This window comes from Saccopteryx leptura, chromosome 1 (genome assembly GCF_036850995.1).
Source record: "Saccopteryx leptura isolate mSacLep1 chromosome 1, mSacLep1_pri_phased_curated, whole genome shotgun sequence".
NCBI lineage: Eukaryota > Metazoa > Chordata > Mammalia > Chiroptera > Emballonuridae > Saccopteryx > Saccopteryx leptura.
The window spans coordinates 219380802-219396510 of NC_089503.1; the positions used below are offsets into that span (position 1 = coordinate 219380802).

At 40.3% G+C, this 15709-nt stretch overlaps 1 protein-coding gene across 3 annotated transcripts in view; it reads left to right on the plus strand.

The window, feature by feature from the left end:
• Positions 1-15709, plus strand: part of FHIP1A (FHF complex subunit HOOK interacting protein 1A) — a 254514-nt gene that overhangs the window by 137686 nt on the left and 101119 nt on the right. For all 3 annotated transcript variants that reach the window (XM_066386484.1, XM_066386504.1, XM_066386494.1), the window contains exon 3: positions 12410-12641. In XM_066386484.1, coding sequence (XP_066242581.1) covers positions 12537-12641 — 105 coding nt within the window. In that variant the 5' untranslated portion in view covers positions 12410-12536. The remainder of the gene's footprint in view (positions 1-12409; positions 12642-15709) is intronic.

A 15709-nucleotide genomic window follows, 5' to 3' on the forward strand; every position in this document is an offset into this window, starting at 1 on the left:
AACTTGAGCAGCAACAACAATATTGGCGCAAGCTTCTAAAAGGTCAGTATTGATTAATAACTCTACCTTACCTAATGCCCTATTGTCTAGTCAAATTATGTGTATCTACTATTTTCATGTACTAGTTAAGTTCTAACTTTATTTTTCTCAGAGCATTCCACTACCTGAAGGTCAGATATGTAAGAGGAATGGAAAGTTTTTCTATTCTTCTATAATATGAAATCTTACACATCTTATACAAGGTTTCTCTGTGAGGTTTATAGGCTTTTCTGTGGAATTCACATCCTCTGTCTCATTTCTAGAGAAATTACTGCAATCTGCAGGGAAAGCACGGTGCGACTATTAACTCCAGACGCTAACCTTGTGCCATAAGTGATAGCACACACACCCAAAAAGGGGGGGGGGGAGAAAAATCAAATAAACCCAAGAAGTTAGGGGGAAAGTATCATTGCCTCTTCATTGCTGTGACTGTGTCAACCAGCAGCTGTTGATCGGCTCCTGACATACTCTTCTTGTTCATCATTTTCTACCTGAAACACCAATTCTAGGGAGAAATAGTGCCCAATGCAAAAGTTATCTGAAGCAAAGCTTAATTTAAAATGGAAGATGATTTGACTGGGTGGTGGGCACACAATGCAATATACAGATCATGTATCATAGAAATGACACTTGAAACCTTATCAACCAATGTCACTCCAATAAATTTAAAAAGGTTAAATAAATAAAACATTCTTTGATTTTTTCCTTTTTTGCTTTTGCTTTCTTGTTCTTTCCCCTCTGTACAAAAGACATTGATACCCACATGTTAATTTAGTGGAGAAAAATTTTAATTAAAGACATGGAGATAGCCTGAAACCATTCAACTCTGTGCTAGTCACTCTAGAGGCAAGTGGAGCTGAATTGAAGCAGAATATGGGAGAGTTGTGATCTACCCAATTGCTTCTGGAGGCTTGTAGATAAATTAATGCCTTCTTCCCCATGAGGACAGCCTCTCCCCAGGTCTGCTTAGGGGCTGGCAGCCATCCAGTCAATAAGCCATCCTTGCTGTCACAGAGGAACTGCCTAATATAAGTCGTTTCAGCTTTTAGTTTTATTTCTTGGAAAGGCATTACAGTCAGTCTAAATTCTGGACCCATAAACAGAAATTAGAGCCTCCATTACCCTTTTAATTGCAAATCACATATGGCTTTTCTATTATAGTCTCTGAAAAGGCAATAACTAATGATTAGTATGTACATCTGGGTGTAGAGCTGGACTTGCATGTGTGTGCACCTCTGTGTATGGGGGGAGGGGAGAGAGAGAGAATGAATGCACCTCTCATTGATGTAAAGCACTACTCTATTTGGGAGTAACCAGTCTCTTACAAAGTTGTTTCAGGATCGCACAGAATCATGCTTGGGACAAAATGAAGCCTTCAGAGCAGTAAGACCTGCTGTCAACGAGAGCAATCTTTTTAAACAAAGTTTAAGAAACTTATTTACAGGAACATAATGATCTTTGATTTTCAGGGAAAATGTTAGTTTGAAAGAATAGGCTTTGCCTGACCAGGTGGTGGCGCAGTGGATAGAGCGTCAGACTGGGATGCAGAGGACCCAGGTTCGAAACCCCGAGGTTGTCAGCTTGAACGCGGGCTCATCTGGTTTGAGCAAAAGCTCACCAGCTTGGACCCAAGGTCACTGGCTTGAGCAAGGGGTTACTCGGTCTGCTGTAGCCCCATGGTCAAGGCACATATGAGAAAGCAATCAATGAACAACTAAAGTCTTGCAATGAAAAACTGATGATTGGTGCTTCTCATCTCTCTCCGTTCCTGTCTGTTTGTCTCTGTCTGTCCCTCTCTCTGACTCTGAAAAAAAAAAAAAAAAGAATAGGCTTTGCACAACTAGAAAATAATCCTATTTTAAGAAGCTAAATAATTTGAAAGGTTGTAGTGAGAAGCGGGGAAGCTGCCCAAGTATAACTACAGTAAATCACAATGCTGGGAGCTTTTTTAGGATATGAGAAATCTTCACAGTGAGCTATATTTGCTTTGATGTTGTGTTTTGGAGAAGTTCTTTAAAATTACTGAGAAACTTGAGGTCCCTTGGAAACTCCAGGGTTCCTTAACTACATTTGGAGAACCACTGATCTAGACAAAGCTAGTAATCAAAACAATGTGGTACTGGCACAAAAGCAGACTCATAGATCAATGGGACAGAATAGAGCCCAGAAATAAACCCATGCCTATATGGGCAACTAATCTACAACAAAGGAGGCAAGAATATAAATGGGAAAAAATAATCTCTTTAGTAAATGGTATTGGGAAAACTGGACAGTTACATACAAAAAAAAAAAAAAAGAAAGAAAGAAACTAGACTACTTTCTTACACCATATACAAAAATGAACTCAAAATGGATTAAACATTTAAATGCAAGATCAGAAACCATAAAACTCCTAGCAGAAAACATAGGCGGTAAACTCTGTGACGTTGGTCTTAGAAGTATTTTTTTGCGTATGTCTCCTCAGGCAAGGGCAACAAAAGCAAAAATAAACAAATGGGATCAAATCAAACTAAAAAGCTCTTTGCACAGCGAAGGAAACCATCAACAAAATGAAAAGGCAACCAACTGAGTGGGAGAAGATATTTGCAAATGATGTATCTGATAAAGGGTTAATACAAAAAAAATATATAAAAAAACATACAACTTAACATGAAAATATCTGATTTTAAAATAGTCAGAGGACCTGAATAGACTGAAAAATATTTTGGCAGAACATAATGTTTCTAAATTCCTAGAGCTATGAACCTCGTAAGCTGAAGGTAAACTGCTTAAATTTAATCCAGTAGGTATTATTGCCCAATAATATTAAAATAAACATTAAAGACATGCTCCTTTTTTTTTTTTTTTTTTTTTTTTTTTTCATTTTTCCGAAGCTGGAAACGAGATGGCAGTCAGACAGACTCCCGCATGCTCCTGACCAGGATCCACCCGGCATGCCCACCAGGGGGCGATGTTCTGCCCCTCTGGGGCGTCACTTTGTTGCATCCAGAGCCATTCTAGCACCTGAGGCAGAGGCCACAGAGCCATCCCCAGCGCCCGGGCCATCTTTGCTCCAATGGAGCCTCGGCTGCGGGAGGGGAAGAGAGAGACAGAGAGGAAGGAGAGGGGGAGGGGTGGAGAAGCAGATGGATGCCCCTCCTGTGTGCCCTGGCTGGGAATCGAACCCGGGACTCCTGCACACCAGGCTGACGCTCTACCGCTGAGCCAACCGGCCAGGGCAAGACATAGTCCTTAAAACTAACACCACCATCCTTCTGAATTCTTTTTCCTAATGTCATTTTCATCCATATATATTGTATTAGAAGGTAAAAAACTCATATAACTATAGATGGAGTTGGTTTTTCTTTATGTGTTTTCTATTAAATATCTTCTAACAGTCTGTGTCATTGTAATTGATTCAAGTCGCATGTTAAGATACTCTCATCCCTACGCATACCCATCAGGCTGTCATCATTGGGCAGACCCCTTTCATGTTAAGATGAAGAAGAGACTTCAGGGACACTTTAATTGCTAACTAGTACAGAAACATGGTACCAAATTCAAGAAACGAAGAAGGGTGCAAGGTGAAAGCAAGCGTCCCTGCCTCCCCTGTCCCTAGCCACCAGTGTCCCTCTGTTGGGGCAGCCACCTTAGAGGTCTGTGCATTTTCACAGATTATCTGTGCATTTACAAACATCTCGAGTAACACATTACTTTTTATTTGTTACACAATGGTGGCATACTATTATTTACTCTTCTGTACAGAGCCTGGAAGCTTTTCCACATCTGTACATTTAGAGCTGTGTCCTTTTTAAAAAAAATAAATTGTGACATAGTATTCCATTATATAGATGTACCCTCACTTATATAACCAGACCATTGCTGATAGATCTTAGGATCTTTCCAGTTGTTTACTATCTAAGCAGTTCTACAAAGGGCATCACTCTACTTGACCAGGAACTAGTGGTCGAGGCACTGTGTCTGGGTCAGACCCCAGCATATCTGTGTGACCTTGATTAGACCAGATCCTCTCCTGCTCTGTGCCCAGTCTCTTTCTCCGTGAAACAAGGTAATACAGTTTACAGATGTAAAGAGCTAATGGTGTAGTGGACTTAGAACAGTCCCTGGCACAGAGAAGTGCTCAGTAGGCATCAACTCTTACTATTCTTCCATATGCCATTTTGTAAGGTGAAAATGTATTTGTAAGATAAACGCAAAGAAGTGGTTTTGATGATCAAACTGAATTGTGTAGGTGGAAGACCAGTTATGCTCACCCAAGGTGCATGAGATGCACCCATTTTTACTTCCACATGTCACCTCGTGGTGTGTGTAAGTCTGGATCTCAACTGTGTACTCCTGAGCCCCATGCAGTATTGCTCAAGAAGGAGGGACTTTCAGTTAAAATTTTCTTTGCTTCTAATTCCGAAAATTTTCAGTGCTTTTAGAAGGTCTTGCTTTTGATTTTTATCCATATGGTGTCTTGTCTTGATGATAAACTGATCATGGCAATAACATATATGAATGGTAACCTAGTTAAAACCACTGGGTTTTTATTGTGTACCTCTAGAAACTTTTACCTACTCATGGATGAGAAAACATGGTCTTGTAAATCATAGTACCGTTTGTGAGGGGGATTAAGATATTCATGTGTAAGGAAGTCTTGCATTATTTTTCTGGTTATAAACATTAAATGTGAAATTAGAATTTTGTAGCCTTAGGTTACCACATAAGTGCTACTGTCGTCCCCCTACCTGAAGGCAGGCGACATTGGTCAGTTAGCTCCAGCTCCGGCACTTTGCTCCCTTTCTGACATGCTCGTAGGACACACTAAAAACCATGTTACTAAATTATTATAAATGCTAATCACTTTTTACCTCTGACAAGTCACCTTGCTGTGCTTTGGGTAGGAGTGGACGTGCTTAGCCAGCCATGAAATTTGTAAGGTACCAAGGCCTGAACTGATTATTATTCAAGAGTGTGATTCCTGATAGACTGGAACAAGCCCCAAGCTCCTGAAACAGAACTCTTTGTAATCGCTTAAGTCACAAAGGCCCCACAACTGTCTCTTCAGTAACACCTTCCGGATTTGAGCTGTTTGCCTCTGTATTGGGTCTCTTCATGATTTTACCAAGAATGCATCTTTAAAGTGGCTTTTAAACTTTTTTGAAGGGGGGGAGGGGACAATCCATGGACCTGTTTTAGAATTGGTTGAAAACAATAGCCACCTCTCTTTAGAAAAATATGCCCACAGTTTATGAGACTCATAGAATTTTGTTACTTGACTCAGTGTACTTAGCACATCTTAATGCTGTGCATGGATGAAAGACATTTTTGAAAAGGAAGTTTTTTTGTGTGGTTATTCCAAAAGCTAATCATCACACTATCTTGATTACACTTCAGGTTGCATATATGAACATTCTCACATGAAGGCATTTGCAAGACTGCTGGTAGGAAACTAATTCTGTTTGATACAGGTATATAAACAGGTGTTGAATTGAACAGCATAACTTCCCAGAGGCGCCTACTTTGCCAGAAGAAATGACTATGACATGTTGGTCATGCTGTATTGATTGATTGAGTTGTTGGGGAGACTTTCCCCCAAAATGATCCAGTTTTCATGTTTTAACACATCTCCCCATGTGTAGAAGAAACTTTTCTGTTTGGTCTCTTCGGAGCCGATGTCTCAGCACTAGCTGTGATTTTCAAAAAGCTGTAATCTGTACATTTCAAATCCTTGCCAGCAGGGGTTTAGTTTCTTAAATAACATTAAAAATTAAGTCCCCAAACAAACTTCAGGTATGAATTTGAATATTAACTTCAATTTTTCTCTTCCACTTATTCTGTTTATCAGTCAGTTGCATGGTACTTGGGTATGACCTACTTGGCAGCCTGTTCTAGTGAAATTAAGATGTGAAACGTGGTGGAATTATTTCAGGGCATTTAACAGTTTTTCTTAATCTTGTGACCATTTTTGAAGTATGCCTTTATCAATGCCTGAAACCATTTGGAATATATGTATCGAAAGAATTTTGTTTGTGTACTTGAAATTCTTGAAAAGTTTTACTGTGAATTAACTGGTTTTATACAACTTGATGGAACACAACAAGATAGTGCTTTACTGAAATGACAGATGCTGAACAGTGGAGGAGCCAGAGTCACACTCTGTGGCAAGTTGAGGGAAGCTTGGGACAAGGTCTGGGAGAGTCAGGCTTTCTCTTCCACAGCCCAGCCTGGCCAGGTGATAGGATGGAGAGAGGACGGGAGAGAGGAAAGGAAACTGGGCCAGAGGATTAGAGCACGGGGAGGATTTAGGTTTAATAGGATTTTATTGGATTCTAAGTCAAGGTTGTCTGAGGAGTGACCCAACATGAATTCCCCTCACTGCTATTAGTTATAATTGAGGGCACGAGGTTCCTTCTTTGAGGTGTGCCCAATATTTAAGGAGTCTTCAGCCCTGGGTACCATTTTACATGATAAGCATTTTTTCCAGTCATCTACTTTTTATGTGTTTAGTAGCAGCAGCCAGTTCGGGGCATCCCAAAGTGCATTCTAAAGCAATGAGATTTTATATTGACAGTTGCATTCTAAAGCAATGAGATTTTATATTGACAGTTGGTTTGTCAAGAAACCAACCAACCAACCACGAATTTGGTTGGTTAGTTTGTATATTTCATATGGTTGATTTCTGTGCTTTGGATTCCTTAAGTGAAATATGCTTCAATTGGAAAAAAGAATACCAATAGATTTCCATTTATAACTAGAATCCTTACAAAGATTTTTGTACAATGGCCATTGCTCTTCTTCAGTGGTTATCTGATTACCTCTTCCCAGTTAGTATCACACTCCCAATAAAGTACACAAAATAACAACTTTTTGAGCTGGAAGAGCCCTAAGAAATAATCAGTTAATTCTAACTACTCACCTCAGTGTGTTTCCAAAACAAGAGCCTCATTTTTTACTGAAGATGACACAGCTGATTTGAGCTGAAACAGAGTGTTGAGGCCTTTACCCCCAGTTCCAAGCTCAAGTCTCCAAGTGGGGACTTGAAGTTTTCTGACTTCCATGCTTAGCAAACCGAGCTAAAAACTCTTAGACTTTTGCCTCAACTTTAAATTTGCTCCAACTCTCTAACCATTTCACGAACCAACCAGAGACACATCAGGCAGGTAGGAAGGGAGCCTGCCCTCTCTCCATCAAGGTCTAGACTTGCCTTTGCTGCCCTGTTATCTCTAGGCACCCCCTTCCCTGGGCCCTTTACCTCACCTTTCTTCTCTTGCTCCATCAAATCCTTTCTTTTTACTCTTTCGAATTCTCCATGTTCTTTGTTTCTTTCCCGTTAGGCCTACAAATATGATCACTTTTTCCTCAACCAGAATGTTCTCTTGGATCTGTCTCCCCTTAAGGTGGCCATCCATTTCTTTCCCTTAAGGGATGTTTTATCATTTGTTTTTAGAGGATATTGTATTGAAGCAGATAAAATAATTGAAGGATGGTATGAGGTAATATAGAATTAAATGCCAAAATGTTTACATTGTAATTTCAGTTTGATGGTGGAAGAGAGATATATTAACATATAGTCATTCAGGAAATATATTTCAGGAAAAAATGTAATTTTGACACATTTATAGCTCTCCTAAGTATTGTAGATTTTGAAAGAGTCTGAAATGAGATATCTGTTTATTTGGCAATGAGGTTGAAGGAATTTTTACATTGGCAAGTGGTGCGATCTAGATGACTAGAATCTCAGCTTTTATGACCATATGGTGTATTTTAGAATTCTGTGGTGTGGAAGCATGTGCTTATGCTTTTTTCATAGCCAGATAAAAGATCTCATATACTTTCCAAAAAGGACAAATAAAAATACATACACTTTTTATGTCGGTTATCTCTGTCTCCAACAATAACTTAATAGCATTTTTCTTTCCTTAATTGATAGAAAATATTTTTAATGTATATTATTGAAATGTATAAATTGACTACCAGTAGTATCTTTGCAAATAATATAGTCAGTTCTGTCTTTTCAGTATAGAATGTGTGCTGATATATTAGGTTGTTATGTATGTATTTTGATAGCTCCTTTTCCCCCCGCCCCACCAGCCTGCTAGAAAACTCAACAGCTGTGCCACAAAATCGCATGCAACCACTGTTGGAAAGAGAGCCCTTTGGGTATTTTTTGGTGTTAGTTTGTGTGAAGAAAGAAAAAAAAAAACCACTTGTTCGGGTCTTGATGGTTTATAGAGCGCTCTCTTAGGCCTGAAACTGGGGTTGATGTGCATGTGCGTATTCATGGGAAGAACAGGCTGAGTATGTGCCAGGAGCAGCCGACATTCCCAGCTTCAGATGCCTGAGGCTGAAGAGGGAACAAGGGCAAGAAAGGGGACCGTCCAGCACCGCCACATTCGTGACACAGCGCCAGGAGACTGCAGTCTCTACCTGCGGACAGCTTTTTGCTTAGTTATGTCCTTCTCTATTTTTCACCTGAGACTTTTTAGCCGTGATCTGAGAACTCAGTAAAAAACCTCGAATTGACAAATGCAAAGAAAAGGGAAAAAAAATAAATTCTGATAACAGGCAAAGGCCTAAATCTATTGAAAACCTTAGTGCTTGAGGAATGTGTCCTTAGACATCCCTCATAAACATGGCACTGTCTCTTGCTTCAGTTTCACGTGGCCCTGGGACCTGCCTGCGCTTTGACTCCCTAACACAGGGATACGAGAGAAAGGGTGGAAATTTCAGCTCTTTGGTCTTGGGGTGTTCGGGGGTGTTTTCATTTATAGGATCTCTGGCATAGCGTTTTGTTCTCAGATGTAACTTGTTTGACGTGCCTGACACACCTCCCTTCTCTGCCACATTTTCTTGGAGTTGTGGTTTCTGTATTCCTGACATGTTGAGATTCTTCAGGCATCAAAAGTATGATCAGATGAGCTTCAACCAAGTGGGATGCGCTTTTCTCAGGGAAGATCCAGATTACTTAGGGGACTCGGGCCAGGGAGTCTAGGCCGGAGAGAGGAGCATATGTTTTTCTCGAAGGAACATGGGACGGGGAATTGACAGATTTACATTCTGTTTTCATCTAAACCAGGGCTAGTCAACCTTTTTATATACCTACCGCCCACTTTTGTATCTCTGTTAGTAGTAAAATTTTCTAACCGCCCACCAGTTCCACAGTAATGGTGATTTATAAAGTAGGGAAGTAACTTTACTTTATAAAATTTATAAAGCAGAGTTACAGCAAGTTAAAGCATATAATAATAATTACTTACCAAGTACTTTATGTTGGATTTTCACTGTTTGGCAGAATAAATCTTTATAAAACAACTTACTATAGTTAAATCTATCTTTTTATTTATACTTTGGTTGCTCCATTACCGCCCACCATGAATGCTGGAACGCCCACTAGTGGGTGGTAGGGACCAGGTTGACTCCCACTGATCTAAACGAACTTGTAGATGTATGGCCTGAACTCAGATATTTATCTTGTGTGGAACGCAGTCTCACTCCCTGAAAGGTTGCATGTAAAGGCCCTCTGTGAACTACCTTCAGGGATCTGAGAGAGCACGTGTCTGATGCTGATTTAGAGGCGTTGGCACGGTGTGTGCTCCCCTCAAAGCTTTGAAGAGGAACCTGAGAATCCTGGAGCCGGAAGGGGTCTCAAGGAGTCTTATAGTTTTTCAGCTTCTGGGACGAACCAGAATGTTCTGATTTTCCTTATTATTATCCTTACATCATCTGAATCAAAGACCCGGACAGTTTTTATGGCAACATTCTGTTTAGGACAGTGAGAACGTTGAGTCAGAACTTGTTCTGTTTCTAATCACTTAAAGCTGCATGCTGAAATGTTATCTATATGGGCTAATCTGGTCACCAAAATGAGGGGAAGAGGCTGGCAGTGGGGTCACAGGCAGTGGTGGGGACCGTGGGGACTGGGGTCCAGGAACACATACCCTGCCATCTTGGGGAAGCCACTCTTAATTTTTAAAACACTAGTTGGGCCCAAGTAAAAAGAACGTGCCTCTCAGTGTCAAAGGGCTATGGTTGGCAGTGAACAGCGTTTTATTGCGAACAACAACTTTGTCTTATTAGCAGTTATGTATTGGGGAAATTTACCAATTTAAATACTAAAAAATAGTCATAGAAGATACAGCTGTTTTCCTTTGGTCCATCCTGTGTGCACTTCTAAACCTTCCTCTTTTTATATACTTTGATCCTCTTTCATTCTCCTAAAAAAAAAAGTTTCTTCAGAATTATTAATTCTTGCAAGTTTTCTGTCCTTATGTCCTAACATTCTTTTTTTTTTTTTTTTACAGAGACAGAGAGAGGGACAGACAGGGACAGACAGACAGGAAGGGAGAGAGATGAGAAGCATCAATTCTTCATTGTGGCTCCTTAGTTGTTCGTGGATTGCTTTCTCATATGTGTCTTGGCCAGGGGCTACAGCAGAGCGAGTGACCCCTTGCCAGCGACTTTGGGGTCATGTTTATGATCTCATGCTCAAGCCAGTGACCCTGCGCTCAAGCCAATGATGAGCCCGTGCTCAAGCCTGCAACCTTGGGGTTTTGAACCTGTCCTAACATTATATTTTGAAAGATCCTTTAATGATGAATGGTTAGCCACCCACCCCCAGCAGAAACACTCGCTTTGACTATTCCTTAACTAGTTTCCAGTGTTTACTTCTACTTCCCACAAAGAACCTGATCCTTACATTTCACCTGAATCATCACCCTGAGCTTTCTTTCTTACACTGTGTCATTTGTAGGTACAGCTGGTCAGTGCTCTCCTTGTAATAACCCTTCACATCCATCAGTTGAAAATAGCTGTTTTTATTTTTCTTTTGGTACTATACGTATGGAAATTTTATCATAAATTTTGTTTTCCAGTGCTCTGATAATTGCAGTGTAATTATTTTTCTCTGATCTCTCTCCGATCTGTACACTAAAAAAAAAAAAAAGGAAATAATATTTTGAATGGTACCCAGTCAGTCCTTTTGTGGGCTGTTCAAGCTGGTGAGATAGCACCCTGTGTTAGTTCTCTTGCTGAAGAGTGAGCACCATTCTTGTATCCACTGTTCACACTGTGACCCTGTGTCTTTTCTCCTCCCTACTGGGACTATGTTGTAGTCAGACTTTCTTCACATCTTATCCCCACAGTCCATTTTTTATTTGTAAGTGTACACTGTCTTGTTTTTGATGGATCATTTCTGTCTCTGATTTGTCAGAGTTGTGTGGAATTCTCTTTATTTTTCAGAAAATCTAGGAACCTTCCCTTAGTTTGTAGCCACAATATGACCGAGAATGCTTTCAGTTCTATTATGATGTAGCAGTAAAGCAACCCAATGGAGGATTGACACCCAGATAACTGTAAGAGGAAAAGAATTTATTAAAGCTGGTGAAGCATGCGGGACCTGTGGCTCCAAAGACACATGCTCCCCGAAATTAGTTCTCTTACATCTTATATACCCTTCACAGAACACAAGTTCACATACATGTGTCTCATGATTCCTTTGTCTAGAGGTACACACGTCAGTCACACGATTTCAGGATGGGAGGGGCTAGATGATGTCAGAGGATAAGCCTTTATAAATCTCCAGTTAAGGAGAAAGAAAGGGGAGAGGAAAGGGCTACTCAGACACCCCCCCCAAATTCCTGGCTGTTTACCTTCTTCCTCACAGGTGTGGGGAAGGGAGGGGGTCCGAGTCTCTTCCTCCTTCCTCTCAAAACCTTCCAGTAGGAAAACCTCTCCATTTACAGTATCACAGCCCTTCCTGAGCAGGAATGCAATCGGCCATCTTGAGCTGGTATAAATCACACACAAGTATAAAAATCATATTTACAAAATCTCTTTGAAGGCTTGGCCTAAATCATAAAATGCCTTTTAAGCCTCTTAGTAAAAGGAGGTTTCTTATCTCAGTGACAGTCTTTGATTTAAAAAATAATTTAATAACATTGGGCCCAGGAGTCTGGGTACTGTTTTACTATTTACCCCAAGTTCCAACAAGCCATTTATTTCTATTACTATTAACTAATAGTTTTTCTGTTTCTGGATGTTTTTAAACTCCACAGACATTGGCATCATAGTTTCTTGCTTGATTATAGAAACTAGATTTCAATAATTTAGAATCATAATCTAGGGGGTTATAGTTGGTGGTAGTGCAGAGAATAAACCCAATAATTGCTTAATTTATGCATATACCTTTGGTAGTATCATTACTTTTATATTTTTAGTAGCAAGGTGAGAGAAAATAGGAAAGCTTTTATATTGAGTAGAAGTGTCTGTTTTGTAGATATTTTGTTGGACGTTGAGAATGTCTATGCTTTGATTTAAATATAGTTAGTAGTCAGTGTCCTGTTCAATATATGAACATAATGAGATGCATTTTTTGTTGTCATTACAGGTTTTGGAAGGTGACAATGAAATGTGAAGAAGTTACATTTCTAATGTGATACTTGAAAGTTAGTGACTGCTTACGAAATTTTCATGAAAATTAAATATGACTTAGAAGCATTGATTTATGAAGGTTTATGATGTCATCGGTTACGACTGAAAGCAAACTCCCACAGGCTGTGAGCCTGCATGGAGTTGACCCAGAAACATGCATGATTGTATTTAAAAACCACTGGGCGCAGGTAATGTATGAGTTCCATCTTCTCTGCTGGTCTAGAGGCCTCCATCACACTGAACCAGGGTTTCCTAGCTCTGTGACAGATAACTGGGCTTCCAGAAACAGGGAGGAAAACCCCTTCAAGATAGGAAGAAAGCAGCTTTCTTTTCTTGCTTTCCTAGAATAGGTACATTGGGGAACGTGTATGTCTCTGAAATGTTTTTAGAAGAACAGCATTCGGCCTTGCCGTGAATTTGCCATCACTTACAGCATACTTGACTGTGTTTGCATCCCCCGTCTTCCCTCCTCCCTGCTGATTTCCACCCAGACCTTACTCTCTAACAATCCTGAAGCTCACATTTATTAGATAGTTACCAAGGGTTGTACTGATTGCTTCAAATGCCTTATATCCTTTAATCTTCTCCGCAAACCCATAAGGCAGTTAGTATTAGCTTCCTCATTTTACAGATGAGGGAATGGAAAATTATAGAGGTTAAGTAACTTGCTCGAGGTTATATTCCTAGTGAGTTTTCAAGCAAGTACTTAGATGTTGGTCCCTTGATCTCTGTGTTTTGCCATTTTGGGGCGTTGTGGTCCGGTGTAATTTAAGAACAGTAGATGCCGGGTAGTGTCTGAATTCATTATAAAGCTGATTATAAAAAAATTTTTTTTATTATTCACTCTGACTTCTCTGTGATTCTTCTCTGATCTGCTTGTATGGATAATTAGGGATTGAATGTTCAAAAAATTTACTAGCTTACCCCTTTCTTCAGGGAGGTTACAAGGAGTAAAACAGATAAAATTGGCACTCTTCACTACTTGTCCAACATTACACTCCCCAGGTGAGCTGGTAAGTGGCTATTTATGTGACAGTTTTTTAATGACTACCCAGTTTCCTCCTGTGGCCAGAAACAGCACATAGCTTAAAGCTGTGAGCCTGTAAATCAGTGCAATTATAGGGAACACAGTTTAGATCAAAAACAAAATCAATTCTGCTTCTGGGTCATTTACACGTTGTAGCTTCTTGTCACTATCCAATACAAAGCTTCCAAAACTTTTTCCCATCTCTGACTTTTTACCATTCTAATCCTTTTTTTTTAAGTGAGAGGAGGAGAGACAGAACCAGACTCCAAGCAAGCCCACTAGAGGGCGATACTCTGCCCATCTGGGGCATTACTCTCTTGCTCAGCAACCAAACTCGTCTTAGCGCCTGAGGTGGAGGCCATGGAGCCATCCTCACCGCCCAGGGCCAGCTTGCTCTAATCAAGCCATGGCTGTAGGAGGAGAGGAGAAGAGAGAGAGAAAGGAGAGGGGGAGGGGTGGAGAAGCAGATGGGCACTTCTCTTGTGTGCCCAGACTGGGAATTGAACCTGGGACATCCACACACCCTGAGGGCCTACCAATCAAATCTTAATGGGGTATTTTTTTTTCTGGCTATTAAGGACATATCTGCTTTAGCAAAGAGAAGAAAATAATTCAGGAATTTTCTAGGCAATAGAGTAATGACCTTTGGCTTTGTACTCTTGAAAGTATTTTAGAATGCTAGCTCCCAAGTGGGGTGGTCAACACTAAGGGACATACCCAATAGGCTATTGCATGTGGGAAGAATATTTTAGAAGGCCTATTTAAAATGTTCTATTTTGTGTTTATAAGGTACATAATATACTTGTATATTGGTATATACATTTATTAATTTAATTATTTGTCCTTAATTTTTCAACTTGTAGGAGTGCAGAGTCAGATGTTTTATACTGAGAACATTTGCAACCTCTGTCATTTCATGTGGCTGAAGAGTCTGATGATTCTAATATGTATTCCTTGCTCTGGGCCCTGTTTTGTTTCCTTGTTCATGTATAGTCCCTTTGGCTGTAGTCATTCCTGCTGGGATATCTGTGGTGTGACCCACTTGGTATTCTGTACCCCTCTTCAAGGACGTGACATATCATCAGCCTCCTGAGTCTATTTACATGGATCATTTGCCTTTTACGTGGTGTCCTGGGCAAGCTCTCTCCAAAGTTCTTGGAGTGCTGTTAGCATGTCTTAATTCAGGAAGGGGTAGACACTCTTTTGACATTGATGAAGGAGTAAATATTGGTTCCAAAATCACATTATTCATTTCCATGTCTAATATGAATGACAGCATTTAGTCGACATCTTGGATAATCTGAAGCATAGCACCCCGTTTGGTGCAGAGAAATATTGAGTTGAGGGTAAGGATAGCTTTGTTAGAGAGAATGGTGTCTAGTTAGTAAACACTTCTTTCGTAAAGTGGGGACACTCTTGGTCTTGTTGTTTCAGCCACTTATTTAGCTTTGGTCAAGTTTCTTACCTATATAGCCTTGACTTTTCCATCAATCTGTTCTGTCCTCAGTTTCTGTCTACTACCACAGGCTATTGAGGGCCTTTCTGTTATCTTTATGAATAAAAATGGTGGTTGAAAAAATTTACGTGATGTAAGGCCAGTAGCTGCGGCCACCATCACAGCCACCTGCCCGTGCAGGTTCACATTTGATTTGGACAGATGATAATGAAATAATGGAGTCAAAAACTGGTGGGCCATTAGCTTTAATCCTAGCTTGCACCCAGCGGGCAAGAAATACACACAGTGGGAAAACACTTCCCTTTCCATTCAGGGCTCCCAAAGCCACTGACTTATCCGAGTTTCTTAGAATCAAAGGTTTCTACCACACTAGCCTTATTCACCTCTGTTCCCCATCTCCTTCTCTCTGCACAAACTCTGCACAAACTGGCTTCTCCTTCAGCACTCCACCATCTTGGCTGCTTCTCCTTTCCTCTATGTGGCCTTTCTCTGCTCTCCTCCAGCATGGGCTCTTCTGCCCCATTTTATAGTGTAGAGATCAAAACCTTTAATCCAATATACAAACAAGGAAGTCTCTGATACAAAGTCACTCAGGGTGGGAAAGGTTATAAAACTAAGCCTTAGGCCAGTGGTAGTCAACCTGGTCCCTACTGCCCACCAGTGGGCGTTCCAGCTTTCATGGTGGGCGGTAGTGGAGCAACCACAGTATAAATAAAAAGATAGATTTAACTATAGTAAGTTGTTTTATAAAGATTTATTCTGACAAACAGCAA